This window comes from Mya arenaria, chromosome 3 (genome assembly GCF_026914265.1).
Source record: "Mya arenaria isolate MELC-2E11 chromosome 3, ASM2691426v1".
In the NCBI taxonomy this organism is placed as follows: Eukaryota; Metazoa; Mollusca; class Bivalvia; order Myida; family Myidae; genus Mya; species Mya arenaria.
The window spans coordinates 67984905-68003747 of record NC_069124.1 but is presented as its reverse complement, the minus strand read 5'-3'; the positions used below and the strand labels follow the sequence as shown (position 1 = coordinate 68003747).

The following is an 18843-nucleotide window of genomic DNA, read 5'->3' as shown; positions in this document are numbered from 1 at the left end:
GGTAAGAACACCGGCCTTGTACTTGACACATCGTTTTTATGTGCTGAACACATGTGGCAAGTAATTTTAAAATCTGACCATACAAGAGAAAGTAACAGCCCGGACAAGACAAGTTGAACCGGACACACGCACGGACAGATGAATGGACAGACAGACAGATGGTGCAATTTTAATGAAGGTGGGCATAATAAAATATAAAATACAGTTTATGCACTTATGGTTCCTGTACACTGCACTTTCTTTCTTTAATCTTTACCATTATATGAATTTAAATGTTATCCATTAGTTTCAAAGTTATGCTCAGGACAAGAAAAAAGTTGCAAAGGGCAATAACTCTGTAAATTATTAAGATCTAGTTATGGTTCTTATAAACTGCACTTCCTTTCATCATGTTCGGTCTTTTTTATAAAATTAATTAAATTCCATTTAGAAGATTTCAGTTTATGCTCCGGACATAGAAAATTGCAATGGACTAACCAAATGACAACAAGGTGACTCCAATATATAATATAAACTATGAAAATAACTTAAAATGTACAAAAATTAAATGAGCATATTGGAAAAGGTATTCAATGGGACAAAAACACTTTTAGATTTACTTAAAATGTCAAACATAATATACAAACATGTAGATCTTCAAACTAAAATAAAGACAAATAAAGATTATGAAAAACCTACAATCATGACGTTGCCGATGTTGTAAACATCCTTTTCATCTCTAGACAGTTGGGCTCCATACCAGAAGCCGAGTGCATAGGCACAGAATATGATGAGCCACACCACTCCTGTGGAGATTCCGCTAACGAAACCCTTTCTCACTCCCATATCGTGAGCCTCAGACAGACGGCTCTCATACCTGGTAAACAACATTATTCAATTATTTGTATGTGATAAGAAATCTGTAAGATCTCAACGGAAAAGCTTGATAATGCTAGTTTTCCGAGTATGTTTCAAAACCATTCATTTATTAGTATCTTACACCAACAAGAACTATTTACAGTAAATTAATCATGTTTTTAGATAAATTAAGGAGATTTGATTATCAATGAACACGTATGTTAAAAAGTATGGAAAAGAAATAAGTTCTTGCACTGCGTACAAGATCACATTGCCACTTTGTCCAAGCAAACTAGCATCAATAAAGGTTTTTTTAACACAATAAATATGAAGGGAGTTAAATTTGGGAATATGGAGTAATGGTAATACAAATGGATACAAATAAATATTGCCATTGACTTATTTCAGATATTTACTCTCTTTAAACTGTTTGAAGTTAACATTTGACAATAAAACAATTCATAAATCTAAAAATTTCATGCATTTATATACAATGATATTTAAAGCAAAATGGCCTTTAATAAATCCTCAGGTTCATCACCTTATGCTTTCCTTCGCCTGTCCTCCAAATGCCAATACAGTTCTTATGGACCCAAGCACTTCTTCTGCAATGGCCCCTGCTTGTGCGTATGCCTTCAACTCTGCTCCTGAGGCCATGCCAACCAACTGAGGAAAAAACACAATCAAATACAACATGCATGGATCTAAAACCTGAACTTGTCCTCAGAACTTGCATGTATCAGTGCTTATAATTGCTAAAAGCTTTGTCCTGGTATATGTGTGTCTGGCTTGCTTGTAGTCATATCTGTGATCAAAGTTGAGATTATCATCTTAAACCAAGAAGTAATGTAAGAACTCGCGCAGGTTGATCTAACAGCGTTATTTCGATGACTTATGTGTTACCTTGGTCATGAGGAAGGCGGCAGCTGCAAGGGCGGGGCTGATTGCCAGGATGACAAGCGTCAGTTTCCATCCATACACAAACCCAATAACCACACCCGCTATAAACCCCGAAAACCACTGGAAGAACTGACCCATCTTGTCACCTATACCATCATGGATCTTGGAAATGTCACTGAAACATAAACATACTACCATAACTCATGATAGTCAAATATCCAATAAAAGAGTAATTGTTTACCAAAACAATTAAGATAACAAGCAGTATTACCATTGATTTTAAAAGGAAACAAAAGCACATATTAGCTTCCATGTTAACAAGAATATCTTTTTATGAACAAATTTGCTGTTAGAAACATGAGGAACATTACTTAGTGATTCTGGAGTTGAGTTCTCCTGACTCATGCAGATCAAACCAGCCGATGTTTTGTCGCATGATGTTCCTGTAGAAGCGCTCTCGTATTAAATGTGTCTGTTTCTCAGATGCAATCATCCAGAACATCACCTGTCCGTAGCCCAGAACTATCACTGAACATCCAATGACTGAAAAAAGGTCAGAAAACCAATTGATCAAACTGCTTATAAGCCCTAAGGCTGTTTTTATATTCTATTATTAATAGCACAGTGCAGGACATCATGCCCAACATATCAGTCAGAGAGATATGAGTAACAGATTAAGGGAACATGTAGAACACGAGTTTGTTGGTCATAGAATGTAATATAAGTTAAACTTTTATAACTAAAAATGCACTTGTATATCAATAAGCATTTATACAAATACTACTTCTACTAATTATTGGCTTCTTTTTGTTTATTACTTTCATAGACTGCATTTCTATCCAATTCCATTCAGTTTACTCAAGATCATTAGTCACTACATGTATATAGTTATACAATGTATATCATAAGAGTATGTAAATAGTTTCCCACAAAAACCACTCAAATGTTAACCAAAATTCACTAAACATGGCAACCACATTTATGAGCAAAATGCCTAGGTCGTGTCAGGATAATGTCAAAAACTAGCTAAAGAGTCTAATCAACCCAAGAGTTATGGCCCATGAATTGACAAGTGTTGATCAATTGTGAGTTTATAGATTATAATTAAGATGAATAAACCGAAATTACCGGGTCCTGTTTTAATAAAGATATTAGTAGTAAAGTCAGATCATCTTATCATTATATGGTCATTATTTTGTTCCATACTTGAATATTTACACCTCAACTTCAATTCCTCCTATGAACTGCCTTTAGGGAATTGCAATTCTCATTCGATGACTGCAACATCTTCAGATATGTTCGGATCATTTGTTTATCTTGATAATGTTTGTATTGTGTAAGCAAGCACTGAAGCACTTTAATTTTTCCAGCGTTAATGTGACATCATTTGATAAAAATTCTGATTATGGTCGGGTAGTTCAATTTACAGCATTGGTGAGAAAGAATTACTGTAAGGTTTTCTAAAATGAAATGATTAGAAGTATTTTTTTAACAATTCTTGAATGAAATAATGAACCATTGGTGTAAATATAAACAAGAGATGTTTGTCAAACATTATGGCCCCCCCCCCCCCCCCCCCCCCCCTGAGGGCCATGTTGTCAGGATTATATGGACAATTGAATGAAATATGCATGGACCGAAATGACAGCTGATTTGTTGCCGTTAAGGCTGTTTTAAGATAATGACCATTAAAGTGTGAGGATAGAGTGTGTTATGACCATGACCTTTGATTCTATGAACTCAAAATCCAGAGTCATCAGCAGGTCAACAGAAACCTAATTGTCAAGTTTGAGGGCCATGGGTGCAGGCATTGTCAAGTTATCACACAGACAAGTTTTTTTCGTTCAAGGTCACTGTGACCTTGACCTTTGACCCAATGACCCCTTAAATCATAAGGGGTCATCTACAAGTCAGATGCAACTCCAAGTCAAGTTTGAAGGCCATGGGTTCAGGCATTGTTGAGTTATCACTCGGACAACCTTTTACCATTCAACATCACTGTGACCTTGACCTTTGGCTCTATAAATCCTAAAATCAATAAGGGTGATCTACTGATCAGGCTTAACATCCATGTCAAGTTTAATGATCATAGGTTCAGGCATTGTTGAGATATCAGTGGGAGATTTGTTAACTTTTTGCATTAAAGGTTACTGTGACATTGACCTTGGCCTGATGACCCCCAAAGACGATAGGGGTCATCTACTGGGCAGGCCCAACCTTCATGTCTAGTTTGATGACCATAGGTCCAGGAATTGTCGAGGTCGCTTTCAAGGTCACTGTGACCTTGACCTTTGACCCCTAAAATCAATAGGGGACATCTACTGGTCAGGCCCAACCTCCATGTCAAGTTTGAGGGCCATGGGTGCAGGCATTGTTGAGTTATCACTCGGACAACCTTTTATCATTCAAGGTCACTGTGACCTTGACATTTGGCCCAATGACCCCTAAAATCAATAGGGACCATCTTCTGGCCAGGCCCAACTTCCAAGTCAAGTTTGAGGGCCATGGGTGCAGGCATTGTCGAGTTATCACTCGGACAACCTTTTACCATTCCAGGTCACTGTGACCTTGACATTTGGCCAGATGACCCCCAAAAACCATAGGGGTCATCTCCTGGTCAGGCCAATTCTCCAAGTCAAGTTTGAGGGTCATGGGTGCAGGCATTGTCGAGTTATCACTCGGACAACCTTTTACCATTACAGGTCACTGTGACCTTGACATTTGGCCAGATGACCCCCAAAAACCTTAGGGGTCATCTCCTGGTCAGGCCAATTCTCCAAGTCAAGTTTGAGGGCCATGGGTGCAGACATTGTCGAGTTATCACTCGGACAACCTTTTACCATTCAAGGTGACTGTGACCTTGACCTTTGGCCTGATGACCCCCCAAAACAATAGGGGTCATCTACTGGTCAGGCCCAACCTCCATGTCAAGTTTGAGGGCCATGGGTGCAGGCATTGTTGAGTTATCACTCGGACAAGCTTTAAAATTATTTTACCATTAAAGGTCACTGTGACCTTGACCTTTGACCCGATGACCCTCAAAATCAATAGGGGTCATCTACTGATCAGGCTCAACCTTTATGTGAAGTTTGATGACCATACGTCAAGGAATTGTTGAGTTATCACTCGGACAAGCTTTGGTCTACCGACGGACCGACGGACCGACCGACCGACATACCGACATGCCTGTGCAAAGCAATATACCCCTCTTCTTCGAAGGGGGGCATAATAATGAATTGCAGGATTGACATCAGTATCGTGGATACGAACTCAATTGAGCTGGTTAAAGCATGGGCAAAGTCATTTGGACTCCGCACTTAACCAGTCAAACTGCATTGATATCCCATCAATGACATCAACCCTTCAATTCATTTATTAAATGAACTGAACTTTGGCAAGCACTCCTTTTTGAAAATAAAGTTGAAGAAATCAACTTGTTCCCATCAGTGACATACCTACAGATGTTAAGTTTTGTACTGCAGGATAAGTATCCTTCAATAATACAGGGCTCAGAAGTTTGAGAATTACTTACTGATAAAGTAGATGGCGTATTCCTGCATTGTATCCAGCAATTTGGTCTGTAGGTCATTATTCGTTGCATCCAAATCTACAACACTGCTGCAGTTAGCTGTCGTGTACTCTCTGATGAAGTCTTTGTTGGAGCTGAGAAATATGTATTGTTTATTAAACAATATTTCCTTAACAATATGAAAACCACAGTAACAGACTGCACAAATTACATTGTGCATCTGGTGAGATCAAATCCATTACCGGTCTCTCTCTGCAGGCGGGACCTCTACTGTGTTACGATAAAAGCTAGTTCTACAGCGAGACAGTGTACAAGTGCTGCTATCACAGAGACAGCACGCTTGACTATTCTGCCGCTTTTCAGTGTAAGGATTGAAAAGGTTTGGCGAAACATGGATCACTGTAAACTTAGATTAGATTTCAATGCAATACATGATGTATTTGCTGAGATATCATCTTAAATGTGGTTACATGCAAGATTTAAACCAGAATTTCTAAGTCCAATAATAAAGGGCCATTATCTGCAAAATACAGTTATCTAACTTGGATATTCAAGTAGGTTGGGTGGTTGAGTACCATTGTATAAAGTCTCAATACATGAAGTAGTTGCTGATATATTAACCTATGTGTGCAAACATGCAAAACTTTGACCATAATTTCTAAGTCGCATAATAAAGGGGCAAAAATTACATAATCTGCAAGATAGAGTTATCTTTCGTGATTAATTAAGAAGGTTGAATGGTTGGGAGACTGTGTATAAAGTTTCAATGCAATACATGATGTATTTGAATTTCAATGTTGAATAAAAAAGGGCCATAATTTGAATTAAATGCAAACTAGAGATATCTTACTTGGTTATTTAAGTAGATTGGATGGTTGAGTACCATTGTATAACGTCTCAATGCAATACATCAAGTAGTTGCTGAGATATTAACCTATGTGTGCTTACATACAAAACCGTAACCAGAATTTCTAAGTCAAATAATAAAGGCCCATAATTTGCATTATATTCCAAAAAGTGTTATCTAACTTCATTAAATTATTAGGTTAGATAGTTGGGAATACATATCTAAAGTTTCAATGAAATACAAGATGTATTTGCTGAGATATTGACTTAAATGTGGTTACATGCAAAACCTTAACAAGATTTTTAAGTTGAATAAAAAAGGGCAATTATTTGCATTAAATGCAAACTAGAGTTATCTAACTTGGTTAAGTAGGTTTGATGGTTAAGTACCATTGTATAAAGTCTCAATGCAATACCTCAAGTAGTTGCTGAGAAGTTAACCTATGTGTGCTTACATGCAAAACCTTAACCAGAATTTCTAAGACGAATAATAAAGAGCAATTATTTGCATTAAATGTAAACTGGAGTTATCTAACTTGGTTAATTAAGTAGGTTGGATGGTTGAGTACCATTGTATCACATTGCTAAGCGTTGTTATTATCAATATTCCCCAAATATTGTTAATATTCTTAATAATCACATATTCATGTATTTACATCATTATGCTGATTTACTTAAATATTTAGTTTATTATAAATTGTCATTTAACCTTGGACAATAAACATCAGAAGTCTTATTTGGGTACTTGTCATCTTATTCACAGGGACGACCTCCTCTAGCAATCTTCGCTGTGCCGTCTTCGGGTAGTAGTTTCGACGACAACCAAACTAAGCGTCATAATACATACATACCGTGGGACAATTGACTGACAAAATCACGCTTTAATAAATATGCATGAGGCAGGAGAGAAAGCTCTTCTTCCAATGAATTTGATGTAACCATCAAAAATTATTCAATAATTAAACAGTGTCAGTGGCCTCCGTTGAGGTGTGGTCTTGACTACTGCCCAATATTATTGTGCTGAGATGGCAGACCCGGTTCAACTCCGGCAATCGGCAGTATATTTTTCAACCATAAAGATCTGGTACTTTGCGGAACCAATGAAAATGCCTCATTAATTATTCATGATTATGAGATTTTCCTAGCCACATTGCCCATGCTACACAATGACAAATAACATAGTGTGTATGGGGAGTATCCAGTGTTGAAACACTTAACAAGATTCAAGGAAATGCTTGTTCAATATCGGGATGCAGACATTGGTAAAATAGGACTGAACAAACATACAAGAAAATCATACATCAGAATAGTATTTGTGAAAGTTTTCCTTTAAGCAATTGTTAGGTGACTTACTAAAGTAATGATGGGTCATTGAGGATATCTTCACCAGTGACATTCAAAGCCACTAGACCTCCACAGCTCTTGAGTAGCTCAACAATATCATCAATGGACCCTGTGGTCACAAACAGGTTGATCATTTCTCCGAACACGATTATCATTACTGGGAATGCTGCTCCATGTATACAGCCACATATTGTTCCAAGGATCATGCAAAACTTGTCAAAGCATGTGGCATACTTGAACTGCAAAAAAATAGGTACAAACATTGAAAACATATTAAAGCATGACAGTTTATGTTTTAAACCTATTCTTTACACTGACTTTCCAGCACTGAAAAAATGGAGATTTTTTTTTAACACAAGAAAGTTAAAATGACAAAATACAGAAAAATTGTGGCCCTGAGAGTGAATATGGGATTTGATTTTGATGCATGCATTGTGTTATTTAAATGCACTGATTTTTTTTTGCATGTGATGATAGTCCTGAAGGTTTTGTCTCTTTAATAGTGAAGTTAAAAACAATAGACAGCAATCACAAATATAATTGAAACCTTTGTATAAGGCCACTAGATGTCTGGGCTTTGAATTTTTAGAGAAGGTTTTATTCTTTACATTCAGAAAATCTGGGACTTTTGGGGTGGAGCCAGCTTTGATCCAAGTGGCATTATTTGCTCACTTTTTGTGAAGCACCATGCAACTATGTAAGCCTACATACTATATATCAAGACTCTTGGCCTAGCAGTCTCAGATATCTGTTTTTCCTATATATAAGTCTATCAGACACCTCCTGGGACCCCCGGCATGGCTAGCTTTGACCCCCAGGACATTATATGAACAATTTAGTAGATTAACTACTTCATAGAGCTACTACAACTTTACTATGATACATGTATATAAATCCTGGGACCTCAAGGGCTGGGCCAACTTTGACCACAGGCACATAATTTAAAAGCCTTGGTAAAGGACCGTTACATGAGGCTACATACCAACAAGAAATGTCGCAATTCGATGAAACCAGGTTTTCAATGATTGACAAAAGAACTTCAACCGGTGTTGTGAGAATTATAATTAAGTTGATTTGTTGTGTGTTGTGTGTATGTATATACAAACATGCCAAATTGGTTAGAGGATATACACAGAAGACAGGAAGCATGCATAAGAGTGGAAATACATATTAAAGAGAAGGTTGATCAATTAATAAAGATGATTATGTTACTTTGTCATGGCACATACATAAATTGTTATCATCAGTGATTTTAGTAAATCATCAAATTCTGGTGCTGGAAAAAGAAAATGATTTAAAAGGAACTTGTTCACAAATATTTGGATTTTATCTGTAATTAAAGATATTCAGTTTCAACCGTTTTTTCTATTTTAAGTAACAGTGACCTTGACACAGAGGCCCCAAATGCAATCCCAAGAAAGGTATTCATAAACTCTTCCTAAATATCCAGTTTGGTCAAGATATGTTAACCCTAACGAAAGTCATTCAGTTTCAATCATTCTTTTTTTAGTAACAATGACCTTGACCCTAGAAGCCCTATACACAATCCAATGAAAGGTCACCAAAAACTCTTCCTATATACCAAGTTTGGTCAAGATATGTGAACCCTGACTAAAGTTATTCAGTTTCAACCCTTCTTCTATTTTTAGTAACAGTGACCTTGACCCTAAGGACCCAAATCGCAATCCCATGAAAGGACTCTTCCTTTATATTAAGTTTGGTCAAGATTTGTGAACCCTGACTAAAGTTATTCAGTTACAACTATTTTTTTTTATTTTTAGTAACAGTGACCTTGACTTTGACCCTAGGGGCCCCAAACACATTTCTATCAAAGGTATCAAAAAACTCTTCCTTTATACCAAGTTTGGTCAAGATTTGTGAACCCTGATTAAAGTTATTCAGTTTCAACCGTTTATTCTATTTTTAGTAACAGTGACCTTGACCATGACTCTAGGGAGCCCAAACACAATCCCTTGAATGGTATTCATAAACTTTTCCTTTAGACCAAGTTTGATCAAAATTAGTCAACCCTTACTGAAGTTACTCAGTTTCATAGGTGAGTTTGACGCCGCCCGGCCGCCCGCCCTAACAACAGTGTTCATCATTCTAATAACCATGTTTCACTATGTGAAAAACTGGTTAACAAGGGTCTGGGCCTTGCAGTTTCAGAGAAGATTTTTTACAGATTTTACTGTAACCTGAGAGCCCCTAGATGGGGCTAGCTTTGACCCTAGGGGCATTATTTGAACAATTTTGCCGAACAACCACTACATTAACCAAATAGCCTTGTTAAAAGTTTAGAGTTGTTGAAACTTTTATAGCCATCTCAGGTCAGCAACTTTAAATTGACTTATACACACCATTTTGTCAGGTATTGGCTGAAGAAAATCATGCATAATGAAAAACGTTAGTTTATAGTTTATTTCCATTCACATGCAAAACATGTCAATAATACCGCATTCATTAAAAGACCTTTTCAATTGATATCAGTATGACAACAGATGTGTTTGGAACAACAGTATTTCATTCAAACATTAAAAAAATGTTTTATATTTCGTTTATATCATTTATTCATTTTCATTATTCTTCTGTGGCATGACCATTTGAAAATGAAGACCAACGCAAGCCAGTGTCAATGCACATCTATTCCTCACAGTTGATCAAGGAGCAAAACTTAAGAATATTGTTACAAACTGCACAAATATGCTTTGTGTATCTGGTAAGGATCAAATCCACGTCGACTTGCTCTGCAGACGGAAACTGAGCTACTGCCTCGATATAAGAGCTATAGCTATAATTAACAAGGCAAATGGATATATTCAGTGCCGCTATATATATTAAATATCCCATTATACTGGCTTCACTTGGGTATTATTACACAAAACATTGTGTACTTCATTTTGTTTTAATATCTTAAATGCTTTTTGCGATCACATTATAGTTTTGCTCGCCAAGGCACTGAAAATACCAAACAATTGTACTTTATGCACGGTTATTTGTTCCAGTCAAAGTTAGCCGAAATGTTTCAATATTTATCAAACTACTAACCAATTATAACATCTAAATATGTAAATAAGACTAATAGATAACGTGTGGATTACTTATCCGAGTCTTTTACAAATGGCTGCTGGGAAATCTCATCCTAGGGAACAAGCCATAAATATATAAGCCTTTTGCTTCTCTACTTATTTGCTACTGACCACTCATTTTATTTGTTGCCATGTGACAATTTTTGATGTAGGGTTGATGTTGACAGTGTACTTGAACTAAACATCATGACATTGGACATCTCTAATATTTCACCTGCTTTTTTAATGAATTTCAGGTTTACCGGTAGTTTCCCTTACATAATTCCACTGCTCTAATCCATTCAATTTGTAACTTATTACGGTTGTTATTTTAGTCAGTTTCAGATGGCTTCAATCCTCAACTACTTACGCTATATACATGCAGGTAATTGATAAAAAAAATTATACTTAATGAATCTTTACACACGACACAGCAGCTAAAACACAAAATCATAAACATCCTCATTTCCGGCAAACACTCACCACTTCGAAGACTGAGACCATTTCCTGATACTCTTTCTTCTTGTCGCCATCACCTTTCTTGTCACTCCCCCCTTTATCCTTCTTGGTGTGTCCATTCATCTCGATGACCGGGTCTGATGGGCTGACTGCCCCTGAAACAGAATCAATCCCAAATGCAGCACCATTTTAATGTGTCAACTACTTTCTCAAAACAAAACTACCTTATCCAGTTACAGGTATTAATAAGCAGCTATCAAACTATGGGTATTAAACTTTCGATATTGATACCAGCCGCTATCAAACTATGGGTATTAAACTTTCGATATTGATACCAGCCGCTATCAAACTATGGGTATTAAACTTTCGATATTGATACCAGCCGCTATCAAACTATGGGTATTAAACTTTCGATATTGATACCAGCCGCTATCAAACTATGGGTATTAAGGTTACACACCACCATTGTTATTCCCTATATAATTCAATGTAAAATTATAATTTTCAGACAACATTTAAAGGCATTTCGAGCAAATGCAGGCTATGATAACCACATATATTCTTAAAGTACAAGCTTTAAATTACCTTTAAAGTAAATAAAAAAGGGGGGTCAAGTTATTCCTAAGAAAAATCACTCCACTTGAAAAACAAACTCTAAAAATTGCACTGTCAGTCATGACAGATCTTCCAAAATGACCTTTCAACTATAGGGCAGATGTTTATGCTTTAATCTCTACTCTAAATGATAAATCAAGCAAGAATAGATACTTAAGGTATAAAAGTTTCAGGAATAATGATAGTTTTGATTTACAGTGTATTGAGCATGTGAAAACATGTCTATCAATCATAAGAACATTTTTTTTTACATTCGGCACTAGCGGATCCAGGGGGGGGGGGGGGCGCACCCGGTGCACGCCCCCCCTAAAATTCCCGGAGCTTACATGTTCTTTGGTATGGAAACAATAAAATATACTATATTTTCCTATTTTTTCTTCGCTCGATTCGCTCGCGTATCTTTATACAACATTGCCTTTTGAGATGTACTCGTACACAACACAGAGTGCACGCAATTTAAACGTTCCCACCTTCCCTTACTGTAATAATTCGGCACTATATAACATGATCATGTTGATGCGCCGTAAAACCCATACAAACAAACACATCAGTCAATTAATTTCCTTTGGGTACATTTATACGACAACAAATATGGCTGCGCCGTCAAGTCCCAAACGCCCCAAGAAACAGAAGAGTTTGCACAGTTTCTTTAGCAACAAAGAAAAAGAAAGGTGTGTTCCTTCCTTTTGTGGACTCAATGTCACAGCAACTAAACCTCAGATTTAACACCATGACACAGCAGGCATGTCTGGCGTTCTGTCTGCTGCCAAACAACATTGCCAGCGCCACTCAAGAGTCGATGCTAGCTCTTCTGGACTTTTACAGAGATGACATGCCACAGCCAGACATGTTCGCACAAGAGGTCCAGCTCTGGAAACAGACCTGGAGGAACACGGAAAACAAGCCGTCGACTATTGTCGAAACATTGACAGAAACATGCCAACATATGTATCCCAACATATCGAAAGTGCTTACACTGTTGCTTTTAACTTCTGTGACATCAGCAGGAGTGGAACGGTCCAACTCGTCATTGAAATTCATAAAGAACCCGCACAGGAGTACCATGGGCCAGAGCCGGTTCAACGCTCTCATGCTACTCTTCATTCATAGGGACATAAAATTGGATATTGAGGAAATTGTGAACATCTACGCCAGGAAATATCCTAGGCGCATGCTACTGATAGATCCATTGTGCGAATAGATACACATAGATAGCTATGCACTTAGAATATGTTGAATAGTAAAAGTATCTGAACATGGGTTCACAATTATACATGTATCTTCCCTGGTTTTTCCCACTTAACGAAAATATACAAATTATATAAGCCACTTAGTCGTCCTTATAGAAACCTCGTTATGATATTAGAACTATAGGTATGCCCCTGGATCTGCTAGAGCAACCTTTAGAGTGATTAAATGTTACGCCCCCCCTAACCCAAAATCCTGGATCCGCCCCTGTTCGGAGCTCCTCGGCCATTTTTATCGAAAACAGCCTCGGATGTATTTGGACGGTTTACATACTCAAAAAGAGGTACGTTTTAGTCCGCAGCAAGTAGATCGCGTAGTAATTTTATTTAGCAGTTAAACTTTATGTCTCAACTCTTGGAAATCTTAATTATGTTTGCAATAATACACTTCACTGGCAATCAATTTAAACTTAGATCAATAAACACAACTCTAAAACACTAATTTTAACAAGAGATGTTTGTCAAACATTATGCCCCCCCTGAGCGCCATGTTGTCAGGATTATATGGACAATTGAATGAAATATGCATGGACCGAAATGACAGCTGATTTGTTGCCGTTAAGGCAGTTTTAAGATTATGACCATTAAAGTGTGAGGATAGAGTGTGTTATGACCATGACCTTTGACTCTATGGACTCAAAATCAAGAGTCATCAGCTGGTCACCAGAAACCTAAATGTCAAGTTCGAGGGCCATGGGTGCAGGCATTGTCAAGTTATCACACAGACAAGTTTTTTTCGTTCAAGGTCACTGTGACCTTGACCTTTGACCCAATGACCCCTTAAATCATAAGGGGTCATCTACAAGTCAGATGCAACTCCAAGTCAAGTTTGAGGGCCATGGGTGCAGGCATTGTTGAGTTATCACTCGGACAACCTTTTATCATTCAAGGTCACTGTGACCTTGACCTTTGGCCCAATGACCCCTAAAATCAATAGGGACCATCTTCTGGCCAGGCCCAACCTCCAAGTCAAGTTTGAGGGCCATTGGTGCAGGCATTGTCGAGTTATCACTCGGATAACCTTTTATCATTCCAGGTCACTGTGACCTTGACCTTTAGCCCAATGACCCCTAAAATCAATAGGGACCATCTTCTGGCCAGGCCCAACCTCCAAGTCAAGTTTGAGGGCCAAGGGTGCAGGCATTGTCGAGTTATCACTCGGACAACCTTTTACCATTCCAGGTCACTGTGACCTTGACCTTTGGCCAGATGACCCCCCAAAACCATAGGGTCATCTCCTGGTCAGGCCAATTCTCCAAGTCAAGTTTGAGGGCCATGGGTGCAGGCATTGTCGAGTTATCACTCGGACCTTTTACCATTCAAGGTGACGGTGATCTTGACCTTTGGCCAGATGACCCCCAAAAACAAAAGGGGTCATGTACTGGTCAGGCCCAATTCCAAGTCAAATTTGAGGGCCATGGGTGCAGGCATTGTCAAGTTATCACACGGAAAACCTTTAACCATTCAAGGTGACTGTGACCTTGACCTTTGGCCTGATAACCCCCAAAAACAAAAGGGGTCTTCTACTGGTCAGGCCCAACCTCCAATTCAATTATGAGGGCCATGGGTGCAGGCATTGTCGAATAATCACTCGGACAACCTTTTACCATTAAAGGTCACTGTGAACTTGACCTTTGGCCCGATGACACCCAAAAACAATAGGGGTCATCTACTGGTCAGGCCCAACCTCCAATTCAATTATGAGGGCCATGGGTGCAGGCATTGTTGAGTTATCACTCAGACATCCTTTTACCATTCAAGGTCACTGTGAACTTGACCTTTGACCCGATGAGCCCCAAAAACAATAGGGGTCAGCTACTGGTCAGGCCCAACCTCCAAGTCCAGTTTGAGGGCCATGGGTGCAGGCATTGTCGAGTTCTCATTCGGACAACCTTTTACCATTCAAGGTCACTGTGACCTTAGCCTTTGGCCTGATGACCCCCCAAAACAATAGGGGTCATCTACTGGTCAGGCCCAACCTCCATGTCAAGTTTGAGGGCCATGGGTGCAGGCATTGTTGAGTTATCACTCGGACAAGCTTTAAAATTATTTTACCATTAAAGGTCACTGTGACCTTGACCTTTGACCCGATGACCCCCAAAATCAATAGGGGTCATCTAATGGTCAGGCCCAACCTTCATGTGAAGTTTGATGACCATACGTCCAGGAATTGTTGAGTCATCACTCGGACAAGCTTTGGTCTACCGACGAACCGACCGACCGACATACCGACATGCCTGTGCAAAGCAATATACCCATCTTCTTCGAAGGGGGGCATAATTAATGATATAATTCAAAAAAATATGAACTACTTCAACTGATGTACCGGCATACATCCGAGGTTGTTTACTAAAAAAATGGCCGAGGAGTTCCGAATGTTTTTTTTTATTGAGAATTTTCCACACAACGGAAGTACATATGACGTAATGGTTACGTCATTCCTTAAACTTTCGATATTGATATAAGCTGCTATCAAACTATGGGTATCAACTTCGAGTATTGATACCTGCATGCTGCTATCAAACTTTGGGTGTTTAAATTTGGGTACCGATGGCTGTCTCCTTCAAACTATAAGTATTAAACTTTGCCAGGGTTCTGATACCTGTCACTATGGGTATTTAACTTTGGGTGTTGAAACCTGCCGCTATCAAACTATGGGTATCAAATTTTGGGTGTTTATACATGCTGCTTTCAAACTATGGGTATGGGTATCACGCAACATCGTGCCAACGAGAGTGACTTAGTATAAACTATCATACATGTAGCTTCCTTCACAATCATTGTAAAATATATAATGTTTAAAGTAAACTATGGGTATTAAAGTAGGGATACTGATGACTGACGTTTTCAAACTATGGGTATTAAACTTTTAGTATTGATACCTGTAGCTATCAAACTATGGATAATAAATTCTGGGTATTGATATCTTCAATGATTAAACAATGGGTAATAAATTTTTGGTATTGATATCTCCAGTGATTAAACTATGGGTATTAAAGTTTGGGTATTGATATCTTAAGTGGTCAAACTATGGGTATTAAACTTTGGGTGTTGATACCTGCCGTGATCAAACTATGGGCATTCAAGTTTGGGTATTGATATCTTCAGTGATTAAACTATGGGTATTAAAGTTTGGGTATTGATATCTTAAGTGGTCAAACTATGGGTATTAAACTTTGGGTGTTGATACCTGCCGTGATCAAACTATGGGCATTCAAGTTTGGGTATTGATATCTTAAGTGATCAAACTATAGGTATTAAAGTTTGGGTATTGATACCCACAGTTATTGAACTACATGTATCAAATGTATCAATGTTGTTTTTGTGAATTAATGAACTCTGATGAAAAGCTGAATTTATTTAGTAATGGTGTTTCAAATGTAAAAAAAGCTGCCCAATTTTATGTCTACATACGTGTGGCTTTTAAGTCATTTTTTTATATATAAACAATAGTAGTATTAAACAAAGCCATAACTTATGACAGAAACATATTACTATTACAGTGTGTGTATACCACCTGATAAATTACCTCATATATGCTCCGTCAGCAGGCAACAATTTGCTGAAAATGAACACTTAAAACAAAGATAACTTTTGTTTTTCTACACCAATTTAAATAAAACAAAGGGCAGTCTATGACGCTCAAAGAGCCCCGCCTTTGTTTATATTACAAGATTTTGATAAGGTGAATAGTTTCATTAAACACCTCGACAAACCCGATTCCAAAATAATGTTTTGACAGTGCCTCGTCAGACGGCCGTGTTGCAAAAAGGTTTGTCCAAGTGTTTTAAGAATCTCTGGTAAAAGACCAAAGGCGGGGCTTTGTAAGCGGCGTAGACTGCACTATGTTTCATTTAAAATGAAGAAATAGTGAAGTTATCTTTGTTTAACCCTTTGCATGCTGGGTAAATTGTCGTCTGCTCAAAAATTTCGTCTGGTTTATTCTAAATTTCTTTCAATTTACTTAAAACTTTGGGGATATATTGACTGAGTGGCAAACAGCTTGGAACCTGACAAGACGCCGAGTTACTCGACGTCTGGTCTGGTTCCAAGCTGTTTGCAAAGCCTTTTAAATCGCCATCAGCAGCTTAAGGGTTTAAGTCTTCATTCGAAGCAAAATATTGCCTTCCGATGTAGCATTTATGACGCAATTTATCAGGTGGTATACACACATCACAAGACTTGTTCCTTAGGGTAGTGTAGCTATATGTACTGGTACCTTATCCCAAAAAGATAAAAAAAAAAAATGTTTAAAGATGAACTCTTCACTGAAGAAGTGAGGTGTATTTCACAGTCATATAAAACACCATTATTACATACCTTTAGCTTTTCCATTAGAATTCAGCATTCATGAAGAGCATTGGAAACATTTTTTTTCCAATAACTGCTGAACTAACAGAAAACTGGATTTATAATGTTCCTATAGAAATCCAACAATTCCAGGTGTGATCAGACCACAAGCTTACTCCTGCAGTAAGCTAAACAATCACTGATAAAGAACTTCATATACCAGAGAAAGATTTCTTTGATTCCATATTAATACACACATAAGAAATTTATATTCCCATATGAAATATATTTACAATTGGATTGCACAATCTCCTGCATTTTTCTATGACACAACATCGGCCATACTATGATGAACAAGGATTATTAAAAAAATTGTAAGCTGTTAAAGCGACAGTCCGCAAAAGTAACCGTATTTCAAAAGTTTTTAATAAGTTCCACATTGTTTCAGACCGACTGAACCGCAATTATTTTTAAAAAAATCGCTTTAATAACTTAGATTTAACAAATTGAAAATTGCCGGAAGTTGCTATTTTTAGACGGCAAAAGAGAAAGTAGGTCTACGGTTTTTCCGACTACTCTTGGGGGCGATACTATTTCCCGGTCCCGGTCTCATCCGGTCCCGGTCTCCTCCGGTCTATGTTTTATAGTAGCTATCGGGCGTGATCAAAAAGGTGTTAATGACCGCGGGGGGTAATAGGATTACAAAAGATTACAGTTGATTAAAACATTAGATATTTGATGATAATTATGTCACTATTTATTTCAAATTTTATATCAATAAAACAGAAAATAAATTTAGGCAAAGATAAAAACATGAAATATGCACATGTACTGAAATTAATGTCATGAATAACAAACACATTGAGTGTGTGTGTTTTTCATATTAAATTCAGTTATAAGTATACTATTGATAATAGTAATACAAAAAATAACAATGCTTGACTACATGTAAACCAGATATGAGTCGGATATGCAAACATGGAATTTTTCAATTGTAATCATTTATGCTTAAAAAAATTTATGTCGGGGGGGGGGGGGGGTAAACATAAAAGGAAGAACAATAACATAACATAACATAATTTAAAAGGTGCAATTCTAAGTTACTTCATACTCTAGCCGTCCTCAATCTTTTATGCAAAAAACATGAGCATTTGTACTGCATCGCATCTTTCTCTACACCTTTAACACGAATTGCATAAATAGTGTATACCTATAACAAATTGCATAAATTAAGACATAATGTTTATATATTTTATACCATTTTGTTACATATAAAAACAAATAAGATTGTCAAAATCGTGTTATAAACATCAGCAACACAATCCGTTGCCTGGGGCCATAAGTTATGAACCGGGAATTATGAGACCGGATGAGACCGGATTTTACGAGGAGAGACCGGGAAATAGTATCGCCCTGCGCATGCGCAAGAACTCCCACTGTTTTTTCTATTTATATAACCGTTAACTCTCGGGGGCCGATAGTTAAGAAGAGATATTGAAAATGACACGAAAAACTCATTTCTAGGTCGATTTGAACCAAAAAATTTTTGGATTCGTCAGTCAGGAATGCTTATCAACACATAGATGAATTTTATTTTTTTTTCATGGCTAATTTGCCCGATTTGCGGACTGTCGCTTTAAGGTAATACTTAATTTTTCCAGGACTGCCCAAGCACTATGTACAACTTGAAGCTTTATACAGAATACAC

The 18843-nt window shown here is 37.5% G+C and overlaps 1 protein-coding gene across 4 annotated transcripts in view; it reads right to left on the bottom strand.

Annotated features, from left to right (window-relative positions):
- LOC128226920 (ATP-dependent translocase ABCB1-like) overlaps positions 1-18843 on the bottom strand; it is a 57109-nt gene that overhangs the window by 31724 nt on the left and 6542 nt on the right. For 3 of the 4 annotated variants that reach the window (XM_052937032.1, XM_052937031.1, XM_052937034.1), the window contains 7 exons: positions 11008-11138; positions 7466-7695; positions 5270-5400; positions 2109-2280; positions 1741-1912; positions 1379-1503; positions 679-856 (listed from right to left, as the gene is read on the bottom strand). In XM_052937032.1, coding sequence (XP_052792992.1) covers positions 679-856; positions 1379-1503; positions 1741-1912; positions 2109-2280; positions 5270-5400; positions 7466-7695; positions 11008-11138 — 1139 coding nt within the window. Of the gene's footprint in view, positions 1-678; positions 857-1378; positions 1504-1740; positions 1913-2108; positions 2281-5269; positions 5401-7465; positions 7696-11007; positions 11139-17165; positions 17662-18843 lie in introns of those variants that run through there. The other variant, XM_052937033.1, reaches the window with a different exon arrangement.